At 40.6% G+C, this 21237-nt stretch overlaps 1 protein-coding gene across 1 annotated transcript; it reads left to right on the top strand.

Moving 5' to 3' along the window:
* The first annotated feature begins 851 nt into the window (after positions 1-851).
* Positions 852-15633, top strand: slc26a4 (solute carrier family 26 member 4). The gene is made up of 20 exons (XM_071896718.2): positions 852-988; positions 1115-1254; positions 3287-3397; positions 4449-4648; positions 4808-4972; positions 5535-5687; positions 6835-6917; positions 7837-7984; positions 10308-10421; positions 10762-10839; positions 11579-11674; positions 12279-12385; positions 13377-13446; positions 13536-13628; positions 13754-13849; positions 13941-14192; positions 15027-15081; positions 15181-15341; positions 15439-15522; positions 15610-15633. The coding sequence occupies exons 1-20, from the start codon at positions 852-854 to the stop codon at positions 15631-15633; spliced, it is 2367 nt and encodes a 788-aa protein (XP_071752819.2).
* Positions 15634-21237: the final 5604 nt, after the last annotated feature.

The raw sequence follows: 21237 nt of genomic DNA, 5'->3' as shown, positions 1-21237 counted from the left end.
TGCATTCTCAAACAGTGTTGGTCACATTTTTTCCTTTTTTACATTGTCAGTGGTTCTCCTGTCTGGGACGATGACAGGCTGAGACATGTGGGTACAGTCCTTGTTCTTGGATGTATTCTGTTATTGGTTGTGCAGGATGATAACTGAGATGAGATCAAGATTTAGACTCTCTTGGCTTTGAATAATACCCAAACCTCCACCAAGGGCACAGGTCTCAAAAACGGAAAAGAAAAGACTCAAGAAGAAGAAAAGACTCAATTTAATGGAAAACTGAAAACTGTACAGACCCACGGTGCATGTGTTCAATTCAATTCAATGCACTGAAGCATCACAACATGGTTATCGGTTAAATAATTCCACTGACGTCACTTAAACACCGCAGGTAATAACGCTACCTAACGTTAAAGTTTATAGGGCAGCGGCAGATGTGGATGTATGTAAATTAATGTCAGAGAGTGAGGCTCGGTGTGGGAGCGATGCTCAGCCAGCGCGACACATTTATCGGTTAAATTACCTATTCCACCAACATAATCTGTGTCTGTAAATTGACAGTGAAGAGTGTGGCTCTGTGTGGGATCCAATATGGCATTATCAGTGTATGGGACTGAATGTGGCATTTAGCCCATAGGAGAGAGGCCACCTCTTAGTCAGAGACGCCCTCTAGAGGCCATCTCACAAACCGACATCTCACTAAGCGTTACCTGACTGACTGACTGACCTGAATTTGCCTTGTGATGCCCTCGGCTGTGTCGTGGGAAAAAGGGAATGTCAACAAGCCTTCCCCTGATAAATAAAGGTTAAATAAAATAGTGTGTATAATGTTCATGTTTTCCATCAGCAGGCAGGCAGCAATGGATCCAGACCCTCCAGAGAATCAATACTGCGTCTCCAGACCCATCTACTCCAACCACATGTTCGAGGAAGACAATGAACGGCAGATCAGAGAGGAGAAGACCTTCAGGGAAAAGCTCAGTCGAATGTGTGGGAGGTCCGTTTGGTGTGTGTGTGTGTGTGTGTGTGTGTGTGTGTGTGTGTGTGTATGTGTATACGGTAGGTGATGGTTGATCTATATATTACATTTCCAAACTCTTATCATCTTTTTTTCACCCTGCAGCTGTTCTGGTAGGCAGATCCTGAGGATGCTGAAGGGAGTGTTTCCTGTCATTGATTGGCTCCCCAGATATCCAATCAGGGCATGGCTCCCCAGTGATGTCATCTCTGGCATCAGCACTGGTCTGGTGTGCAGTTTACAAGGTGTGTATTCCACTACTGCTGCCATGTTACTACTTATTTAAAGTAGTGTTATTTAAAGTGACAATCGGTGACATTTTCATATAAATAAATGTTTGTTTTGCTACTCTCTATCACCGATTGATATAACAAAATAGTGATTCAACTGATAGACAGTTTATGAAAGCTTTCTAAAAAAAATGAAAGCTGTTCTAAACACCCAATATTACATGGAAAAATCATGTGGCGCACAGGAAGTGATGCGTTTTATGTTTCCGGTTTGCTTGGAATAAACAGAAGAAGAAGAACTGGGTAGTTAGCATGAGCAGCGATAGCCACCATGGCTGAACAGACAAAGAAAAGAGAAACTCAAACTGCATCGACAGAAAATCCAAGCTCCGCCCACCTGTTTGATTGACAGGTGATCTCTGGGAAGTGCAGTGCAGAAACAACACAGTAACTCGAGGATTACCACTCTAACTGTAGAAGTTATGTTTCTATGAACTGCAGTACTTCAGCAATCATGCAGTAAAAGGTGGCGTCATCTGTAAATGCTGGTAAAATATTATCTTTCACTGTATGCTCAGATCTATAACTCAGGTTTTTCTGCATGTGCCTCTTGAAGCCCCGCCCATCTACATGTGGATTTGTAATGAAATCCCACGCAATCTCTGGCATTCGTGTGTTTCGTACATCAGTCATGTATCCAGGACAAAGAGAGGACATAAGTGTCAGATGGTCAGGGGCTGATAAGTGGGACATTAGACTTTGTTGTTACTGTATACTGACTTTAAATAGCTGGGGAACAGGTGGGGATGATATATGAGATGTAAATTGTGTTCCTGATGGTATTTGAAATGTGCATTTTCAAATCACTATGTATCCATTTTGGGGTAAAAACATTACTTGATGTTCATTGTTTAGTATCATTTAGTAAGATATACCGTAGATCAGTGGTTCTCAACGTGGGGTCCGGGGACCACCAGGGGTCCTTGAGGGGGTTCCAGGGGGTCCAAGGCAAATTGATGAATTGTTAAACTTCAGCATTATTATAGCATATTTTCACTGTTATCTCTCTACCTACAATACAGATAGTCATGGAATTCTGGACAAAATCATATCTAACAATAAAAATATTCTCAGATTTGGGTCTGAGAGACAAAATCTCATCAAATGGGGGTCCGTGGCTCTCATGTGGACTAAATTAGGAGTGCTTGATATGAAAAAGGTTGAGAATCACTGCTGTAGATGATCCAGTTTGTACAAGTGGTAAGAAGACACCATGTTTTTGGGAGATTGGCCTGTTGATCAACTTACCTGTCAAGTGATGAGAACATAGATACCAAAATCATCCATGTGTCCCCAGTAGATCATGCTAACTCTTTAGCATACACTATGTTGAGTGATAGTAGGCGACTAGCATTATCCAAACTAAGAAGACTGACCTTCAGTAATAAAAAAGTTGTTAGTAGTTTTTATTATATGGCCTGTTAATGTATAAATTGAGAATGAAATATCATTAATTCAATACAGCTGATGTAGCCCAGGTTTATTTTTTGGAACTATTTCAGGTGAGAAACCTCGTGTTCATCCGTTGCTCAGTGATTTTTAGCTGCACACAGTCTCACATCACCACCACCTTCACTTCCAATGGATACAGAGAAAGTAGTCCCTGGTAGTTTAAAACAATATGTTATTTTAATGCCATATTTTGTAGGAATTTTACTTATTCTAATTTTCTCACTTTTGAGATGATGCTAGTTGCCTACTATGACTCAACATAGCGTATGCTAAAGTGTTAGCATGGAGCAAATTATCTACCGGGGACACGTGGATGATTTTGGTGTCTATGTTCTCATCACTTAACAAAAACTTGGTGTACTCCTTTAAGTTACCTACCATCCTCTTTTTGACAATCTTGTACGAGGACGCCTCACTTTTTTAAAACCTTTTTCTAACTTATTTCATTTTGGAACGAAACTCCTCCAGTGGTGTTTTAGTGTTCTTACTGGTACATTAAGGTGGAACCCACATGTGTTCCTCTTGTCTCCCTCAGGCATGGCCTACGCTCTGCTGGTGTCTGTGCCTCCGGTCTATGGACTCTACTCAGCCTTCTTCCCCATCCTCACCTACTTCTTCCTGGGAACCTCCAGACACGTCTCTGTCGGTAGGTCCGCCTGTCTAGTAACCAGTCAACAAGTCCAACATAAACCACAAACCACCTGGTGATTGTTCTGCTTTTTGTAGAAGAGTCTTTGTAGCCTCATCAGTTTGTTTCTAATATGTTTTTTGTCTGCTGGTTCAGTTCAGGGTTTCAACATGCAGCACCTACTGGAACAGGAATATATAGGGGAGGTTAAAGGGGCATTATGGGGGATTTATCAACCTCTATTGGCAACCAGCAGGAATTGCAACGACATTTTTCCGTAACCATTTTTCCAATTCCGTATTCCCAGAACAAAGCCGTTACGTGAAGGAGGCACGACGTGAAGTAGTGCAGTGGAAAGTAAGGGTGTTGTGGTCAGGTGGTAGATGGGCGGGTGAGTTTGACTTCAATGTCGGCGATCGGAATGAAATTCTCAGCTTGTACGAAGGAAATTTCTACTGTGAGGCAAATTTTTAGCTAAAGTTTTTCTTATTTAACCATGACCCAAAGCCTTTCCCTAATCTTAACCAAGTTGTTTTAGTTGCCTAAACTTAACCGTTACCCAACCGTTAGCTGAAAATGTCGTGTCCAATTTGTGTTATTGTCACAGAATCCAGTTTCTGGTGGAGGAATGTAATTTTCGCATAATTCCTGTCCATGGCATGTAAATCTGTGTTTCAGAGCTCCTGCTCATTTCACAACTTTTTACTAGATCATGTTGGTCTTGAAGCTCCAACAGGCGGGAAGTACAAAACACAGAGTGTCGGCAGGGAAGTGAGTTTTGAAAGAGAGAAATCTCAGCACCTGGTGAAGTCATCGCTGAGTCATTGGTATTGATCAACAACCCTATCAACATCCTGCAGATATATTATCGTCATTTTGTGCTATTGGGCAGTAAATACCTTATTTATTGCCCCTTTAATTAGGACTATAGGTGAACATTGTTATCCTGACGGTTTTCACCTGCCTATTTCCGCTTCCTGAACAAACAAATCCTTGCCACAAAGTTTTCTGACTCAACTTGCTTTTCTATCATATTTCCACGCCTTATAAGCCTGTTTTCACCCCTCAGGGCCGTTTCCAGTCACCTGTCTGATGGTCGGCTCTGTGGTTTTGACCCTCGCCCCTGATGACCACTTCCTGCTTCCTGCCAATGGAACCGTTGATGTGAACGGTTCGGCGACTGGAGGCGCGGCGGTGGATCTGGATGCCATGGAGGCTCAGAGAGTCATGGTGGCTTCAACTATGACTGTGCTGGTCGGCCTGCTACAGGTAACACAGCTGTGAAGGTGAATCAGTCAAAAAAAAATCTAAATCAAGCTTTATATAGCACAGATAATTGAGTAGTCTTGCGCTTATTTACTCAGTTATGGCTTTTAGCTTTTCAGGGCAGCATGTTAACAAAGTGTGTGTTTCCGGCGGTTCCCCCAGGTGCTGATGGGATTGCTGCAGGTGGGCTTCCTGGTGCGTTACCTGTCTGACCCCCTGGTGGGCGGCTTCACCACGGCCGCTGCCTTCCATGTCCTGGTGTCCCAGTTAAAGATCGTCCTGTCCGTCCCCACCAACAACCACAGCGGACTCTTCTCTATAGTTTATGTAAGTCTGTCACACTGTTATGGACACACACTATAAGAGACTTTTATTTTAAAGGTATTTATACCCATCTCTGTCATAAACACTTTACTTTGCAATGATCTGTCTGTTCGTCTTTTGTGTCTTTTGTTTTTGTTTTTCTGTATTTTATTTTTATGTTGTCTTTTCCATTTTTTTCTTCTTTTATACAGCCTATACAACCATGTAAGGTTGGTTTTGAAAGCCGCTATATGAATAAAGTTTACTTACTTACATGTACTTTTAATGCTACCTACTAGACTTGTTGAATACTTTTTGTACTTTTGAAAAAGGCGCTGAGATTAGCATAGGATTACTTTCATAAATTTAAAAGCGGTCCAATTAAGTCACAAGAAGTTCAAATATACCTTAGTACACGTTAAGTATTTGTGTGATTCAACCTCAAGTATACTAACAGTATACAGGTATAAACGGAAACGTAAAATATACAAGTACATTTTTATAAACTAAAAAGTATACTTAAGTATACTTTAAATATACACTTCAAGTTTACTGCGTTTTTGTTACGGGTTGCTTCTGTGTTTAGACACTGGTTGACGTGTTCACCAACATCCGACGAGCCAACATGGCCGACCTGCTGGCCGGGCTGCTCACCGTCCTGATCGTCATGGCGGTCAAAGAGATCAACACCAAATTCCAGCACAGGATCCCAGTGCCGATCCCCATCGAAGTGATCGTGGTAGGGAACCGAAAGCAACTCACAGTCAGTGTTTTGGCAGCAGGGAAACAATAGCAATAAATATTTTGAATTTTCTGAAATGAAGAATATATAAACATACGGCAGTCAGTCATGTGGGTTCAGGGTATTGACTCAATATTATACCTAGAATGTTTCACAAAGGCAAAGAAACAATACTGTCTCTTCAGTCTCTGTTCACATCCACAGTTCATACACAGTTAACAGGGTTTGCTGATAATATTATATAAACAATCTCGATTTTCTCAAACTCTTGAAGAAAATGGATTCATTTTGGGCTGTTTTTTTAGAACATGCTAATCAATCATCTGATCAATACCATTCCTACTCAGCCATGCTAATTCTAGGCATAAATGGCTGAAGGAGTCAGATGACAAAAAAAATGTTGTTGTTCTTGAATATCTTGGACTTTGCCTGTTGTGTAAAATTGTTTGGAAAACATTATTCCCATAAGAAACTATGAATTGAGATATAATCAATATATTAAAGGGGCATTAAGTAATCTATGACCTTTATTGGCCTCTATTGGTGACCAGTAGGAACTACAACAACATGATTGAACTCTCCTGTCCCTTTGAGCTACGGTGGCCTGTAATTTACAAAAAACACTGAAGTCACATTTTCCAACAGAGACAAGTAAGCTAGCTAATTAGAGCAGAGATCCAACAGAAACATCTAGTGAAGAGGTGATATATCACCATGCTAAATACTGTAGTAATAATACTGCTTTGTCGTTTGGATTTTTGGCTTGAGAACAAGGCTTTTTAGCCTTCGTAACGGAAATATCTTGAGACGCCGGTCGCTCGCTCGTAGCACTGTCCTCCATGCTGAGCAATTGAAAATACAAGGGAGCAGAGTTAGGAGAGTCTTAAAATGCCTATTGGTGGGAAGTTTTTGTTCCAAAACGGGCCAGAAAGTGAGTTTATATAGCGCTATATTCTGGTCATTTTGTGCCAGGGGGCAGTAAAAATCGTACTTATCGCCTCTTTAATGTGCATTCATGTCTCCAGAGCTGCACCTCTGTTTTTAGATATATATATATAGTATGTTGTTTGTATAAATCAATCAAGGATCAGTGTAACTCCTCATGTATGTATGGCTGTCTCTCTTGTGCTCGCCCCTCCCTCAGACGGCGGTTGCGGCAGCGATCTCCTACGCCGCGGAGCTGGAGTCTCGCTGTGGCGCCAGCATTGTCCGCAGCATCCCCAGGGGGTGAGAGCACTTCCTGCTTCCTGCCCCTGCCGCCGAGGACGCTTGGGATTTTTATTGACCCGCTCTCTTTGTCACCGCCGCTAAGTAATGCAGCAGGCATGGTCAAAATGAAGAATGTAGCGTTGCTGCCAGAAATAATAATAACGTCACCAAAGAGAGCGTGAAGCAAGGGATCAAAAAATTAATAAATTGTTAAGGTGAATGAGGGCAACGCCTCATTCAGCATCGGCATCTTTACAGAACAGTGGCAGCAGTAAAATCAGTAGTGTGATTGACAGAAGAGGACAGAATCTGACTGTTCTGTGATTTAGGTGGAATTAAATTCATTTTAAGTGGTATTATCTTTATATAATGTGTTGTTTTTTTTATTTACTGTCCCTTAAACAACATATTGCCTTTTATTAAATGTCCATTATCTTTTACATACTATATTATGTCTCTTTTGGTTAAATGATTATGAGAGACTTAGATGTGTTTCAGAAAAAGATGCTGTGTGTTTCATTATCTGTAAAACCTTGTATCTCCAAAATGTCATCTTTTGAGGAACTAGGAAACACAGCTTTTACTTTGATGACCATGCATTTTGGAGTTCATCTAATTGGTTTTGAAAAAGCCTCACAAACACAAAGATGGTAAAAAATCTTCTCAACTAATAGAGGAGCATGTAATCCTTCAATTTAAGTTAAAACATGAAAATGGAGTTGCAAGATTTCCACTGTTTATGTGGTATCAAAGTTGAATAGGTTTTTGTTTGTTAGACACAAATTAGAATGAGATGGATGCGTCCTGTAAGATGTTGGCATCTAGACAGCATGACACTGAATTAAAAGGAATCAATCAATCAAATCAGTCATATCACTATCAATAAGAAGTGTTTACAGTCTTTACTTATCCTGTGTATTTCTTGTTTGTTTGACAGGTTTTCTCCGGCTCAGCCTCCAAACACCGAGCTGCTGTCGGACATCATGGGCTCCAGTTTCTCCACAGCAGTAGTGGGATACGCTGTGGCTGTTTCTGTGGCTAAGGTCTACGCTGCAAAACATGACTACACCATCGATGGCAATCAGGTGTGTGTGTGTGTGTGTGTGTGTGTGTGTGTGTGTTAACAGGTATACATTTATGTTTTTGCTTGCAGGATCCAAATGCTCCTGCAAGTGTAGGAAGTGTAGGAAGTGTAGGAAGGCAGTGACGTGAGCACCGTTTCCTTCACTCTTCATTAAGTAAAGGGTTTATTATTCATGTTTTTATTTTTTTATTTTAACCTTTATTTAACCAGGTAAAGATTCAGGCCAAGCCAGCAGCAGCAATTAAACACACATAAAGTTACAGATAATACAACAAAGGAAAAAACTTACAAAACAGAAACATAAAACTATATCATGTCAAATTAAAATTAAAATCAAGTGCAATCAAATTTGGATTGGGGGTTTAAGACTTTTAAAAAGTTTTTAAAATTAAAATTATGTAGAATTATTACCATGTTATTACCATGTTATCTTGACACTGTTATTATTACTGTGTTAAAGTGAGAGTTAAGGCTGTTAAGAGTGAAAAAAAAGTCAATAGAATGTTATCTCAAGTATAAAAACACTTGAATGTGTGTATGTGTGTGTGTGTGTGTGTGTGTGTGTGTGTGTGTGTGTGTGTGTGTGTGTGCCTGTGTTTGTTTGAGCATGTGCGTTTATCAAACTTCCGTCCAATCAATGCCACTTCCCCTGTAGGAACTCTCATGCTGTGGGAGTGTCGCCGTGACGCGAGGGAAACACGGAAAACACAAAGTGACGGCGGCGCGATGCGACCTCCCTCAGGTCTCTGTGACACTGAGGGAACGCTGCGGTCCGTCACTGTTCTTCTGAATTATTCCAGATACAGTGTGCATGTTACAGCGCACGCTCACCACATAATCCAAATCAATAGAGAACATGCAGCAGATCATAAAACGACATATGAAAGAGACTTGCCAGCTTGGCAAAGGCTGCAGTTTAAAGTACAACTATCTTGTGGAAGGAATTAAAGTAGCAGTCTGCAAGTCATTTGTTTTTGTTTTATTTTGGTGACATCTTTGTCACTAAGCGCTCATTGCTGTGGTGTTTCTGCACTGCACTTCCCAGAGATCACCTGTCAATCAAACAGTGTGGGCGGAGCTTGGATTTTCTGTTGATGCAGTTTGAGTTTTGACTTTGTCTGTCTGTAAGCAACAAAATGGACATTTGTTTATATGAAAATGTTGCAGATTATTACTTTAAAGACATATCTATGACACAATTAGAATCATTGAGAAATAGTGAAATTAACTACTAAAACTACTATAATATTCCTATAACATCCCTTTGGAGACTTAAAGTGTTTCTACGGTACTCAATGGTGAGTTTATATTATATTCCTATAAGGGCTTATAGTTTCCCTGTGATGTTTTTATCATATCCCCATGAAAGTTATTATATCGTTATTTTTCAGAAGGAGGGTATGAAATATTTTAGGGGGCATGTGTGCTCAGTTTGACTGGGCATGACAGCAGTGCCAGCTAGATGCCATATTTAATGTGTACAAAAACACTATCCCCTTCATCTCTGTCTGCTGCACTTTGTTTGCTTCATGTTCTATAATTAGGTTGTATTTACAGTGAACAGGCCTACCGCACTCCAGCAAATGCAAAGCAGAGTCTGGATATTTTCAAACATAAACCTGCTATCTCAAGGTTATCATTAAAAACGCTAATGTCAACACTTTGACAGTGTAAATGGGCAAGACGCTAGTGTCAGAGATTTAGCTAGCTGTTTGACGCAGATTGTAGTTTTAGTTTAACAAACATTTCTCAGAGACAGAGCTGCTCTGGAGGCAGAAGTAATCTCATTGGTTGAGTTAAACTCAGTGGGCGGGGCTAAAGAACCACAGTTTTTCTGGCTAAGTAACATTAGACTGAAGCCCAATGAAAAAGACAAGAAGAGAGGAGGAAGCTAATATTATGAAGCCTAGCGCTCTGCTACTAACTGAAAAAATACAATCTATCCATAAGTTATCTAGGTTAGCTAGTTAGCCTAGCTGACCTTCAAGTTCAAACTAGCCATACTAGCCTATAGCTAACTTGGTAAGCTAGTTAGCTAGCTGCTGAGCTTCCAACATCATGAATGCCATGGTCATGAATTATTGAAAGAGGAAGTCATTGCCATTTATGTTTTTACTTATATTTTGTCCAGAGTTCCTTCCTTGCCGTTCAAACTGTCAGTTAGCTAACTTACGTTCTGAAAAACCGTGGTTCTTTGGCTCCGCCCACTGAGGTTTAACTCAACCAATGAGATTATTTCTGCCTTCAAGAAATGTTTAGCAAAACTCAAATGTGCCTGTTTGATTTCCTGCAGATGTCTCAGTATTTCCTCTCATGTGTTTTAGGAGCTGATAGCGTTTGGCTGCAGTAATGTTTTCTGCGGCTGCTTCTCCAGCTTCGTGGCGAGCACCGCTCTGTCCAGGACAGCTGTACAGGAGAGCACAGGGGGGCGGAGTCAGGTACACACACACACACACACACACACACACTCACGTGCAAGGTGATGCACAGGCAGATAGTGATCTTTGTACTCAGCAAGAGTATGTAGTCACACACACACACACACACACACACACACTGATCAAAATGATACAGTGAGGCTGAATTGGTGTATCCTATTAATTTTTATGATGTGAGCATTTTGATAAGGAGTTATCGAAAACAAAGCTCCAGCGAACAAAGCCTGACACACACACACAAACACAGACACATGTTCTCAGGTTGCTGTGTGTGTGTGTGTGTGTGTGTGTGTGTGTGTGTGTGTGTGTGTGTGTGTGTGTGTGTGTGTTGTTCCTGCAGGTAGCCGGTGTTATCTCTGCTGTGATGGTGATGATTGTGATCGTGGCACTAGGACACCTGCTAGAGCCTCTGCAGAAAGTGAGGAAAGTGTCCTTCTGTGTGTGTGTGTGTATGTGTTGTGTGTGTGGGTGTATGTGTTGTGTGTGTGTGTATGTGTATGTGAAAGAGTACTAAAACATCCTTCTCAAGTAGACTGTAGTAGTAGTACTGTTACCTTGCTGAAATTTGACTTAAGTAGAAGTAAACGTGCTGGTGTATAAATCTACTTAGGTGAAGTGATTCAGAGTAAAAGTTGCTGAGTTACTTTTTAGCAAAGAGAACGTTGTCAGCTGTGATCTTTTCATTTCCATGTGAATCTAAAAGGAGAGAGGACAGAGTTCAAACTAGATTATTTTAACTGGAAACATTAGAAATGACAAAATAAAGTGCAGAAACAAAGTAAAGTCAGATTCCTCTTCTCACTGTGAATGGATCCACAGTTTGTCAGTTTACGCCGGTCCAGTTTCTGTTGCTGATGCCGAGACACAAAATCTGTTCTCTGTAATCGATGTGATTTAAAATGTAGCGAAGTACAATACTTCAGTAAAAATGTATGCAAGTAAAAGACAAATTACAGACTTAATACTCAAAAAAGTACAACTAAAAAAAGCTACTCAAGTACAGTAACGTGAGTAAATGTAGTTACTTCGACCCTTGCACACATATATTAATTCATTTGTGCACGCTGACATTTACATGGGTGTATTTGTGCTTGTGTCAGATGTGGGTTACTGGAAGTCAGAGCCGAGCTGACCTGTGTTGTGTGTTGGCTCCACAGTCGGTGTTGGCAGCCATCGTCATCGCTAACCTGAAAGGAATGTTCCTGCAGGTGGCCGAAGTGCCGCGACTGTGGAGGCAGAGCCGGGCCGACTGTGTGAGTTTCACACAAACCATGTTTAATGTGTAAGAGCATGCTGAGTGCTTAACTGCACGCTAAATACAGAAATAATCGCACAGCATTGAAATAAGATGAGTTAAATAATGTAGTAATATAGCAATAATTTATGACTTTTATCGACTTCAGCAACTAAGGAATTATAGCATCAATAGATCTCTAGTACAGCTTATGGTGGTTAGTTGACACAAACAATAAATAGAGGTGAGTAAGCTAGCTAATTAGAGCAGAGATCCAACAGAAACATCTAGAAACAACATGTAGAGGTAATATATCCTGATACAAAATATTGAAATAATACTGCTTTGTCATTTGCTTGTTTGGCTTGAGAACAAAAACCGTTGAGATCGAACATGTGACCTTTCAGTTACAGGACAGTCTGTCCAAGTATTTGGCCAACCCGCTTCAAGCCGATCCTTTCTGTTTTCATATCTTGGCAATGAAGTTTCCCAATTCTATCACTGGAACACTTGTTACACTGGTGTAAAATAGTTTTGACAGTTTCTCATTCATAAGGAGTACATAGCCATTGGTTGGATGTCATGTGACTTAAAGCCGATGGTGAAATGCGTTGTTTCCTCAGTTCATCTGGCTGGCGACCTGCCTGGCTTCAGTGGTGCTGGGGCTGGACGTCGGGCTGCTGGCCGGCCTGCTGTTTGAGATGGGAACTGTTGTGGTCAGGACTCAGTTGTGAGTAAAAAAAGATTTCAGAGGATCTATTATATTGTACCACAATCTAAACAGCATTCTGGAGTCTTTCTTTTTGCCTCTTCGGATGACAACCTATTTTTCACTGCCTTTGAATTCACATCAGATGAGAAATTATGAATAAGGAATAAAGGCCAGACCTGGACTGTTTAGAGAGCGGTTACCAGTGGCTACAAGGGACGAGCCACCATGTTGACATCCAAAGGAAAGATGATCACCTCTTCCTCCCCAATCTTTCCCCCCCTTTTATAATATAGTCTGAACACCCTTCCACTGTGCAGAAATCATGCGTTTTTTTTTGTTTTGTCAGGGAGGAAGAGGTGATAACATTTCAGTCTCTCCTCTATGTTTACAATTCTCAAAATCCGGTTTTACAATTCTTCAATCTCCTCTACCGGAGCAACAGATAACAGAGAATCACAGATTTTGGGGTTATATCGTGGCCAGGAAGCTACACAACCCAAGGTACTACCAAATTCACATAACCCTAATAAGACTTTCACCGTAGTATAACCAATAGCAAGGTGACCTGTCCTTCATAACCCTTTGTACCCGCTCTCCAAACACTCAGTTTCTATTCCTATACATCCTCTTACTGAATCCTGATCCATATTGCAGCCACTGATTACATGAGTCCCATGATAGACAGTATGTATTTAATTATAGGATTTTATGGTCAAGCTCTTCTATCGCAAGATAAGAGTCCTGACTCTATAAAATTAGACTCTATCGCTGTGATGTTGCAAAGTTCACTGTAAAATAAAAGGCTCGAAGGCCTTCAGTTTTGTTCTCTAAAAATAGCAGCGCAGTCGACCTTGAAGATTTCATGAGGTATTTTTTCCACGTCTTATCATGGAACATTAAAACATTAAACTTACTGAAGCTTCGTGTTATTCTCTTGGGCCAGATGAGATAAGTGAGTTAAGGATTGCTGTAGAGAAATAAAGTAATGTTTCCCTTCATCCATCCATAGTCCTGCGTGCTCCACACTTGGAAACATACCAGGCACAAACATTTACAAGAACGTGAAAGACTACAAAAATGTAAGACGACGTTTTCTCTTAACATAACTCATAATTACATCTGATGGTTGGATACATTAATGTGAAGTATTGATTGATCCAGCGATTAGATTGCAGAAATTCCCGGGGTTAAGATTTTCAAGTGCAATTCCCCCATCTACTTTGCCAACATTGACTACTTCAAAGAGCGACTGAGAGCCACAGTGAGTGTACTTCTTCTGCATCTTTTATAAATACTCATACTGCAGCTATGTCACATGTTACAGAGCTACACAGGTCATATGTTCACGGCATTAGAGCTACATTGGTGTCTACTGTTGTCCTGCAGGTGGGCTTTGATGCTGTCACAGTGTTCAAGAAGAGGAACAAAGCTCTGAAAAAGATCCACAAACTCATAAAGAAAGGAAAACTGAAGGCCACAGAGGTAATTTGACTCCATCTTTGTGTGTATGAAATCTAATAATTGTCACATCAGTGTTTTCCAGTGCAGGCTGTGTGTGTGTTTTATCCTGCAGACAGGAGAAGTCGTCTCTGAGGCGGCTCTAGGTGTTGAGAACAAAGGATTTGAAAGCGAGCGGGACGGTGGGCGGGACTTCAGACAGGTCGAGGAAGAGGATCGGCCCTCCGACGAGGTGGAGGTGCGTGTGGATTGGGCGTCGGAGCTGCCTGTCCGGGTGACGGTGCCGAAGGTCCGCATCCACAGCCTCGTTATGGACTTCTCAGCTGTTTCCTTCCTGGATGTTGTGGCTGTCAAGAGTCTGAGACTGGTGGGTTCAGGTCTATGCAACTCGCTCTGCTTCTATTGCTTTTGTAACAGCCTTACAGTACATCATGCATACTAGCAGCAATCTTTACTCTAGTGTTACTTTTACTGAGTTGCTATTTGTGTGTTTGCTGCTATCAGGCTTTGTGAGTTTAAAGGAAAAATCCACCCTAAAACACTTTAACAGCCAAAAAACAGCCATTGGAGAAATTGCACTTGCGCTCATTTTGTTGTTTGGTGTATTTGTTTTCATTCCCATGGAAAATTGGCCAAATGTAGACAATGTAACGTCATGTTGAGATATTTCCAGCAGCTACAATGGAGTTTGATAGCATAAAATGTTCCAGAGATCTAAAACATCAGCGGTAAACGTCAGGTTTTGGTGTCAGTCCCTCGGAATCAAAGAGCGAGGGCTTCTTTCTAGAGCCGCCATTTTGCACCAAGAGACGTTCAACAATCATACAGGGAGAAATCCATCGTAGAAGAGGAGAGAGACCAGTTTCTCCACCCACAGGAGCAGGAGAGAGACCAGAATGCAATGCAGCCACAAGACAGATTGAGTTTTGAGTACGGAGTGACTCTCACTTATTCTCAAAAGGAAAAACTATCGGTCCACTATCGCCATTGCTGTCGCTCTCTCCACCTACATGTAGGCTACAACCCACAGCTGAATGCAACAAGTTCAGGCCCGTTCTCTGGGGATTGTTGAAAGGCATTCTGGGAAACGTAGGAAATCACTAACTAAAGTAGAAGTAGACGAGCCAGGTTTTAGGGAAAGTGGGTTCTGATTTAAGTTAGAAAGTTAGAAATAATCCACAGTTTCTCCATTTCTCAACAGGTCATCAAAGAGTTCTTGCGCGTTGGAGTCAGCGTTTACATCGCAGGCTGTGATGGTACTGTTTGTTTATTAATAATCAGTGTTATGTTGCTATTCTGCTGTTGTTTTCTCACTGTCACTGCTTTCTGTCCCTGTCTCACCCTTACCTGCCTGTCATTTTATACCGCAGATGAAATTGTGCGGAAAATGGAAGCCGCTGCCTTCTTCGATGAAACTGTGACGAGAGACTTCCTCTTTCTCTCTGTCCATGATGCCGTCCTCTTCATCAAATTAGAAACAGCTAATGTAAATGCACAGGATGCCATCATTGAAAGGGTAAAGGCTTGAGTAGTGATTGCAAATATTACGATGGCGATAAAAGCATTTGGGCCACTATAGCACACTTTTTCTCAAAACCTCTCTTTGTGTTCAGCTTTCTCTGCAGCAGGACAGTAAGGAGCCATCGCCTTTTACTGAGGAAGAGGATCTGATTGAAACGTATGATAATCAACATATGGTGAGGACAGAGTCTATCAGTGAGTTAACTGTTCCCTGTCAAATTTAAAAGCCTTGAAGATATCCACTGGTTTTCTTCCATTCACAGGCAATCCATGGACTTTCCAACTAACAAGAGAATGAAGAGTTTGAACGTCAAGCTGTGGTGTCTACAAGTGGAATGAACCCGACCCTACTGTACGTTTCATTACATTTGGAAAGTGGCAACGAGTGGCCATGAGGGAACAAACCCTACCACTACTCAGAAATTACGCATTTTCTAGGTTTTGTCCACAAAGAAGGGGCAAAGAAGAGCCAATATCTATGGACAGACTGAGAGGACTGATGCATCGCCCCCTAGCTGCCAAATTCATTCAATTCTTAAAGGTGCTATGTGTATTTTTAAACATCAGTATATCATGATCAAATGAATGGTGATACCTTGGTATAATTACCATAAACAAAGGAGGTCATGGTCGAAATGATTGGTCGCCTCTATCTCACACCAGTGGTATTGTCAGTGCAAGTGTTTCTCAAAATTAAGACCACATTCCCCAAAAACCCTGTTGCTTCCTGTTGCCCCTCCTCCTCCTCCTCCCTGTCATCACTGCGTTTTTCTCTTTTTCTGAAGAGGATCAAAATGTTGGAAGTGATTTTTCCATCGGCCTTTCACTCCTTCCACCATCTGCCGTTGCAAGAAACTTGTTTGCTCTGGAAGAACAGGGCCTTCTGCCTGTTTTGTTCCGTAAAACAATCCATCAGATTTCCCACCAAATCAAACTCGGTGGCACACAATGTAAAATGCAGTGTAGAGGCTGATTTTGGCAACGGTCTTGTTTATGGTCATTTTTCTAATGTTGCAACATTAATGTGGTAATGATTTATTGTTAAAATACCACACATGGCTCCTTTAATCAGTCCAAAGGCTTCTACATCAGCAAATTAACATTTCAGGTATTTTTAGCCTCAGTCCACCTCATACTCTGTGAAGTCAGCCCCCCTCTGCTGGCACAAGCGCCATGTCAAAGGGACAAACTGTAAGAGGCAGACAATGTTCATTTCCTTGTGTGACTGTCGACCAACAGTTGTTTGTGTTTTGCCTCGAGAGCTTGGAGAGGAACAAAAGCATAAATATGGAAAACCATTCATCTCTGGGTGAGCGCTGCTCATTTATGCTCCCGTGGTTGATGTGAGTTATAAACACTTGGTTTCCTCCCGCCCATAGGCCACGGGACGTCCGAAAACCTCGTCTGACCCTGAGAGGCAGAGAGAAACACTGCTGTTGTCTGTTTTTTTTGGTGTTTTTTTAAATGGATTTGAAGTCTGCAGAGCCCTGTCCTTTATACAGTGTGTGTGATAGAGTGTGTTATTCATGAAGGGCTTATGTTTTACTGTCTGTGGTTTGGACTGTATATCTGTTATGATTTTTTAGCAGTGAACTCTATGTGCCGACAGAAAAAGGGTTGATAAGAAGATGTGAAAATGATTTTGTGACAACTAGAAGAAAAACATACAAGGCACTTTGTAGGTGCTGAGCGAAGGAAATCTCAAAGAGCCTGTATACTTCTATACTTCTATATAACTATAATGGACGATGTTTCCAGCAAAATGTCTCTTCAGCAGGTCAAAAACATTATTGTGCTTGAGACATTGTACATTAAAGTTGTGTTGAAGGAGTGTGTCGACACTTTGCTTTATCTAAAATTATTCTGTGAACCATGCAAAGCGGATTATGATTTTGTATCATTTTGTTCATTCATTTTATTCAAGATTTTACTACACCTTTACTACAATAACTTTTTGTGAGTTTGACCCATTGGTCATCTTACCCAATATCTGACGAGAGGATTGGCACCAAAATGATCTCTGTGTCTCTGGTAGTTAGCTCTGTCCAGTGTGCATGCTAACGTTTTAGCATACAATATGTTCAGTAATCGTAGGCGACTAGCATTATCCTAAAATATTAAGATAAACCTTTTAGTGATCCAAAGTTGCTGTTGTTTTTTATTCTATGGCCTGTAGATTCATAACTTTTGAAAACAAAATCTCAATCTTCATCATTAGTGAAGTTCATTACGAATCTACAGAAACTTTAGCTGTCAGGCTAACTTCGCTCACTTTCCATGTAAACAAAACAAGTTACTCTCGAAGTCTCACGGGAAGAGAGATCTTCTGCCATTGAAAGTGCATCTTTTTATCCAATTTTACATGTATTTTACTAATCTAAGCTTTATAAAATTAACTAACCATCCAGTATAAGAGCTTCTACAAGTTCTAATTTTCTCACTGTTAGCATAATGCTAATTGCCTACGATTACTTAACATACTGTATGCTAACTATCTAGCAGGGACAGGGACAGGGATTTTGGTGCCAATCCTCTCATCACATATTGGTTAAGGAGACCAATGGGCCAAACTCCTTTAAGCACTTCTGAGATTTTTTAGGACAAGACTTTTTATGTAACAATAAAATGATTTTGGAAACTACCTTTAGCTGTTATGTTTGCTCTCTGCTGACCGGTATTATCGATCGGTCTGATCCGCACGCAGCAGGAAACCTTTGAACCCCCTTCCTGGCATTCCTGTGTGGAAAGCTGAAGGTCTGGGTGACAACATTGTTTTACTAATGGTAGGACAATGTTTACTTTGCTCTCAAACACAACGGCTACAGCGCTACTGTAGAAGAACAGTGTGCGGTAACATTAGTCAGCACACACACACACACTTTCTCTCCCACACACACCAACCCCAACCATGATACTCATAGGTACTGAAAAACAAACACACACATTAACTCTACACCGCAGAAGACTACGGTAGGTTTTTGGGTTTTTTTGCACTTTTCCTGTGTGTCAGCACAGATACAAAGAGTAGAAGAAGAGAAATATTAGCACAGAGAAAACAATTTGAAAGAAACTTGGAGCGGACAACTTGTACCAAACTGATTATACACTGAGTCTGTTTCTCCCAGTAAGTGACCATTTAACTAGTTAATACTCAAACTTTCTCTATTTCTTTAATTTCATTGTTTATATATAGTTGAATGAAGGTGTTTTAGTCAAAAACGTGATGAATTATTCTTTGGAGTTTGAAGTTTTTGGCACCAGAACTGAAAATCCTCCCTCTTCTTCTGTTGATAATCCTGATAATCGGTGTGTTGTCATTCATCTTTGATCGCATCTGTAATCTCTGTGAGCAGTGTCTTGGATGAGATATTGTTAAATAATTCTGTTGTCTGCCAGCATTATCTCCACCGGCGCTTGTCGATATTTATTGCCCCCGCTGGGTTTAAAGTCTGGGTCGTAAAAAACACCTTTTATGTCTGCGCGTTTCCTCACGAGCCTCGGTCGCTCAGAGTCTCCAGTGTACATAAACATTTTTATTGGAGAGCATTTACTTTAGGGATTTCCTGAGTGTGAAAGTGTTTTTCCAGGCAATTCTGGGTTCCTTGTTGTGGATAATAAACACTTGTGCTTCCCATAAGTGGTTCAGATCCCACAAACCTCTCGATTTTGTTTCCCTCTCAGCTTTTCGACTGTCTAAATAAAAAATACGTGCTCCCTTCAACAAAGATAACGGTGTATTATGGATTTTATCAATGAGAGATGTTCATACCAGGCTTATATGAGACGTGACGAGGTTTTACAGAGTGTCCTTGACTGTATCTCCACCTCAACAATGGAACAGCATGTTACTTTATACCCGCTGTAATATCAGAGAACATATTGTGTTGCTAGATGCTACAGAGCAAAACTATCTATCCTGAAGGAGCAAATACGCTTAGATTCACACTTGCAAATGAAGAGTTTTGTTTTAAAATAAGATATCACCTGCTGTTCTAACATGATTGACACCAAAAAACTGAATTATGGCACTTTTAAGAAGTGTGGCAGGTAATGAAAGGCCTTGTTTGACCAAATGATAGCACTTGTACAGAGTGGATCTTCTATATTTTAGAGATATGGAACAATGAAGTTCAGGTGTATTTTGGAAAATAACTCTTTATATACGCTTTTATTCTGGGAAGCTACTTTATATTATATATATTTATATATTTTGTTATCGTCATTTATTATTGACATGTTTTAACAGCAGAATCCAAAATTGAAAAATCAAAATTGCAATCAGTAACATAAACCAAAGGATTACCCAAACTCAACCATGTTTTCTGTTACTTTAAGATTTCTTTGCCATATTTGAGGTGTAAAGGTACAGAAAACAAAAAGCAGGTTTGCATACAAACACAAAATTTCTTCTGCAGCACATTTCATAAAGACACAGAAAACTTGCTGCTTTCTCTTTCAGAGTATTCCCAGAAGTAATCCTCTACTTTTCCACAAGTATCTGTAATCAGAATACTTTATTTCTTTAGGCAGCATAAAAGAATACAGTTACATTTTCTTTTTATCTAGAATACATAGCGCCAAGTATTCTGTTTCTACCCGACCCTGACCTTTCATCAGGGAACATGAGACTGTGTGTAATATTTTGGTTGATAATTTGCATGTAAGGCACCTAGCGTCTCACACACACACACACACACACACACACACACACACACACACTCACACACAACAAAGACTGTTCTTTCCTTCAGTCATTTTTATTAATGGTGACAAATACAACAAAGTGGAAAATTGCTGACCTTAATTGACAGGCGAAGGTGTTCCAGCTTTTATCAGATATTAATCATTAGGTTATCGTTTATTGTTTAACATGGTGTGACTGAACAAAGGTGAGCCGCAACAGCCTGATCAGATAGATACAAAGGGAACAAATTGGTTTATCATAGTTATTGTTATGAGGTGGCATTTTAATAAGCTGTTACTGTTTCACTGAGTAAGATTCCCCCCACCGAAAAAAAGATACTCCTAGAAAATAAAGCTGCACACACACACACACACTTACAAATACACGTGACCACTAATACACACACACAAAAAAAACCTTAAAAACATGCTTGTGCACTCACACTCACATACCTTATCTCCAAAATGTCAACTTGTCAGGAAATTAAGAAAAATTGCCTTGTTTTTCACTTGAAATCTCCAAAACTGGAGTTACAAGGTTTTCATGTGACAACAGCAAATAGTGCTCACAAACAGACACACACACACACACACACACACACACACGCACACATGCACGCACACACACATTTCCCATGAACCTGGCCTGAACTGCACTTGATCCAAGATAAATAGCGGGGCGAGACGTTACCTCCGCTTAAATCTGAGCAGACACTTCGATAAGGTCATTCACACACTTTCCCTGCAATGTTTACATTTCTGCTGATTTGTACTGAAACCAGTAAATCCCCCCCCCCCCCACCCCCTTCACACACACACACACACACACACACACACACACACACACACACCTCTCACACACTTAACAGTTCCTGGTCTTTCTTATCTGTTTGTTTCTACAAGTGCTGAATAGGGCGAGTTCAAATTTTGAAGGGTTTCACTCCAAATCTCTATATATTTTATCCATTTTGGGGAGGAAGAAATTCATAAAGTCAAATATTTCAGAACCGCAGGTGATTCTGTCCTCAAACACAGAACTATTTTGTGTAAGTAAAGGTTTTAATCTGACTCATCACTTCAGCAGAAACCTGTAATGATGTTTTGCCAGGAATCAGACTGCAAAAGTATCAAGTGGGGGTTTCTTATCAAATGTTGGAATAAAACTCTTCTTCTCTCCTTCTTAATCACATCCAAAAACCTCCAGACTG

The sequence above is a fragment of the Centroberyx gerrardi genome, chromosome 24, assembly GCF_048128805.1.
Source record: "Centroberyx gerrardi isolate f3 chromosome 24, fCenGer3.hap1.cur.20231027, whole genome shotgun sequence".
NCBI lineage: Eukaryota > Metazoa > Chordata > Actinopteri > Beryciformes > Berycidae > Centroberyx > Centroberyx gerrardi.
Note: the sequence above shows the minus strand (reverse complement) of the source record. Positions and strands in the feature narration are given on the sequence as shown.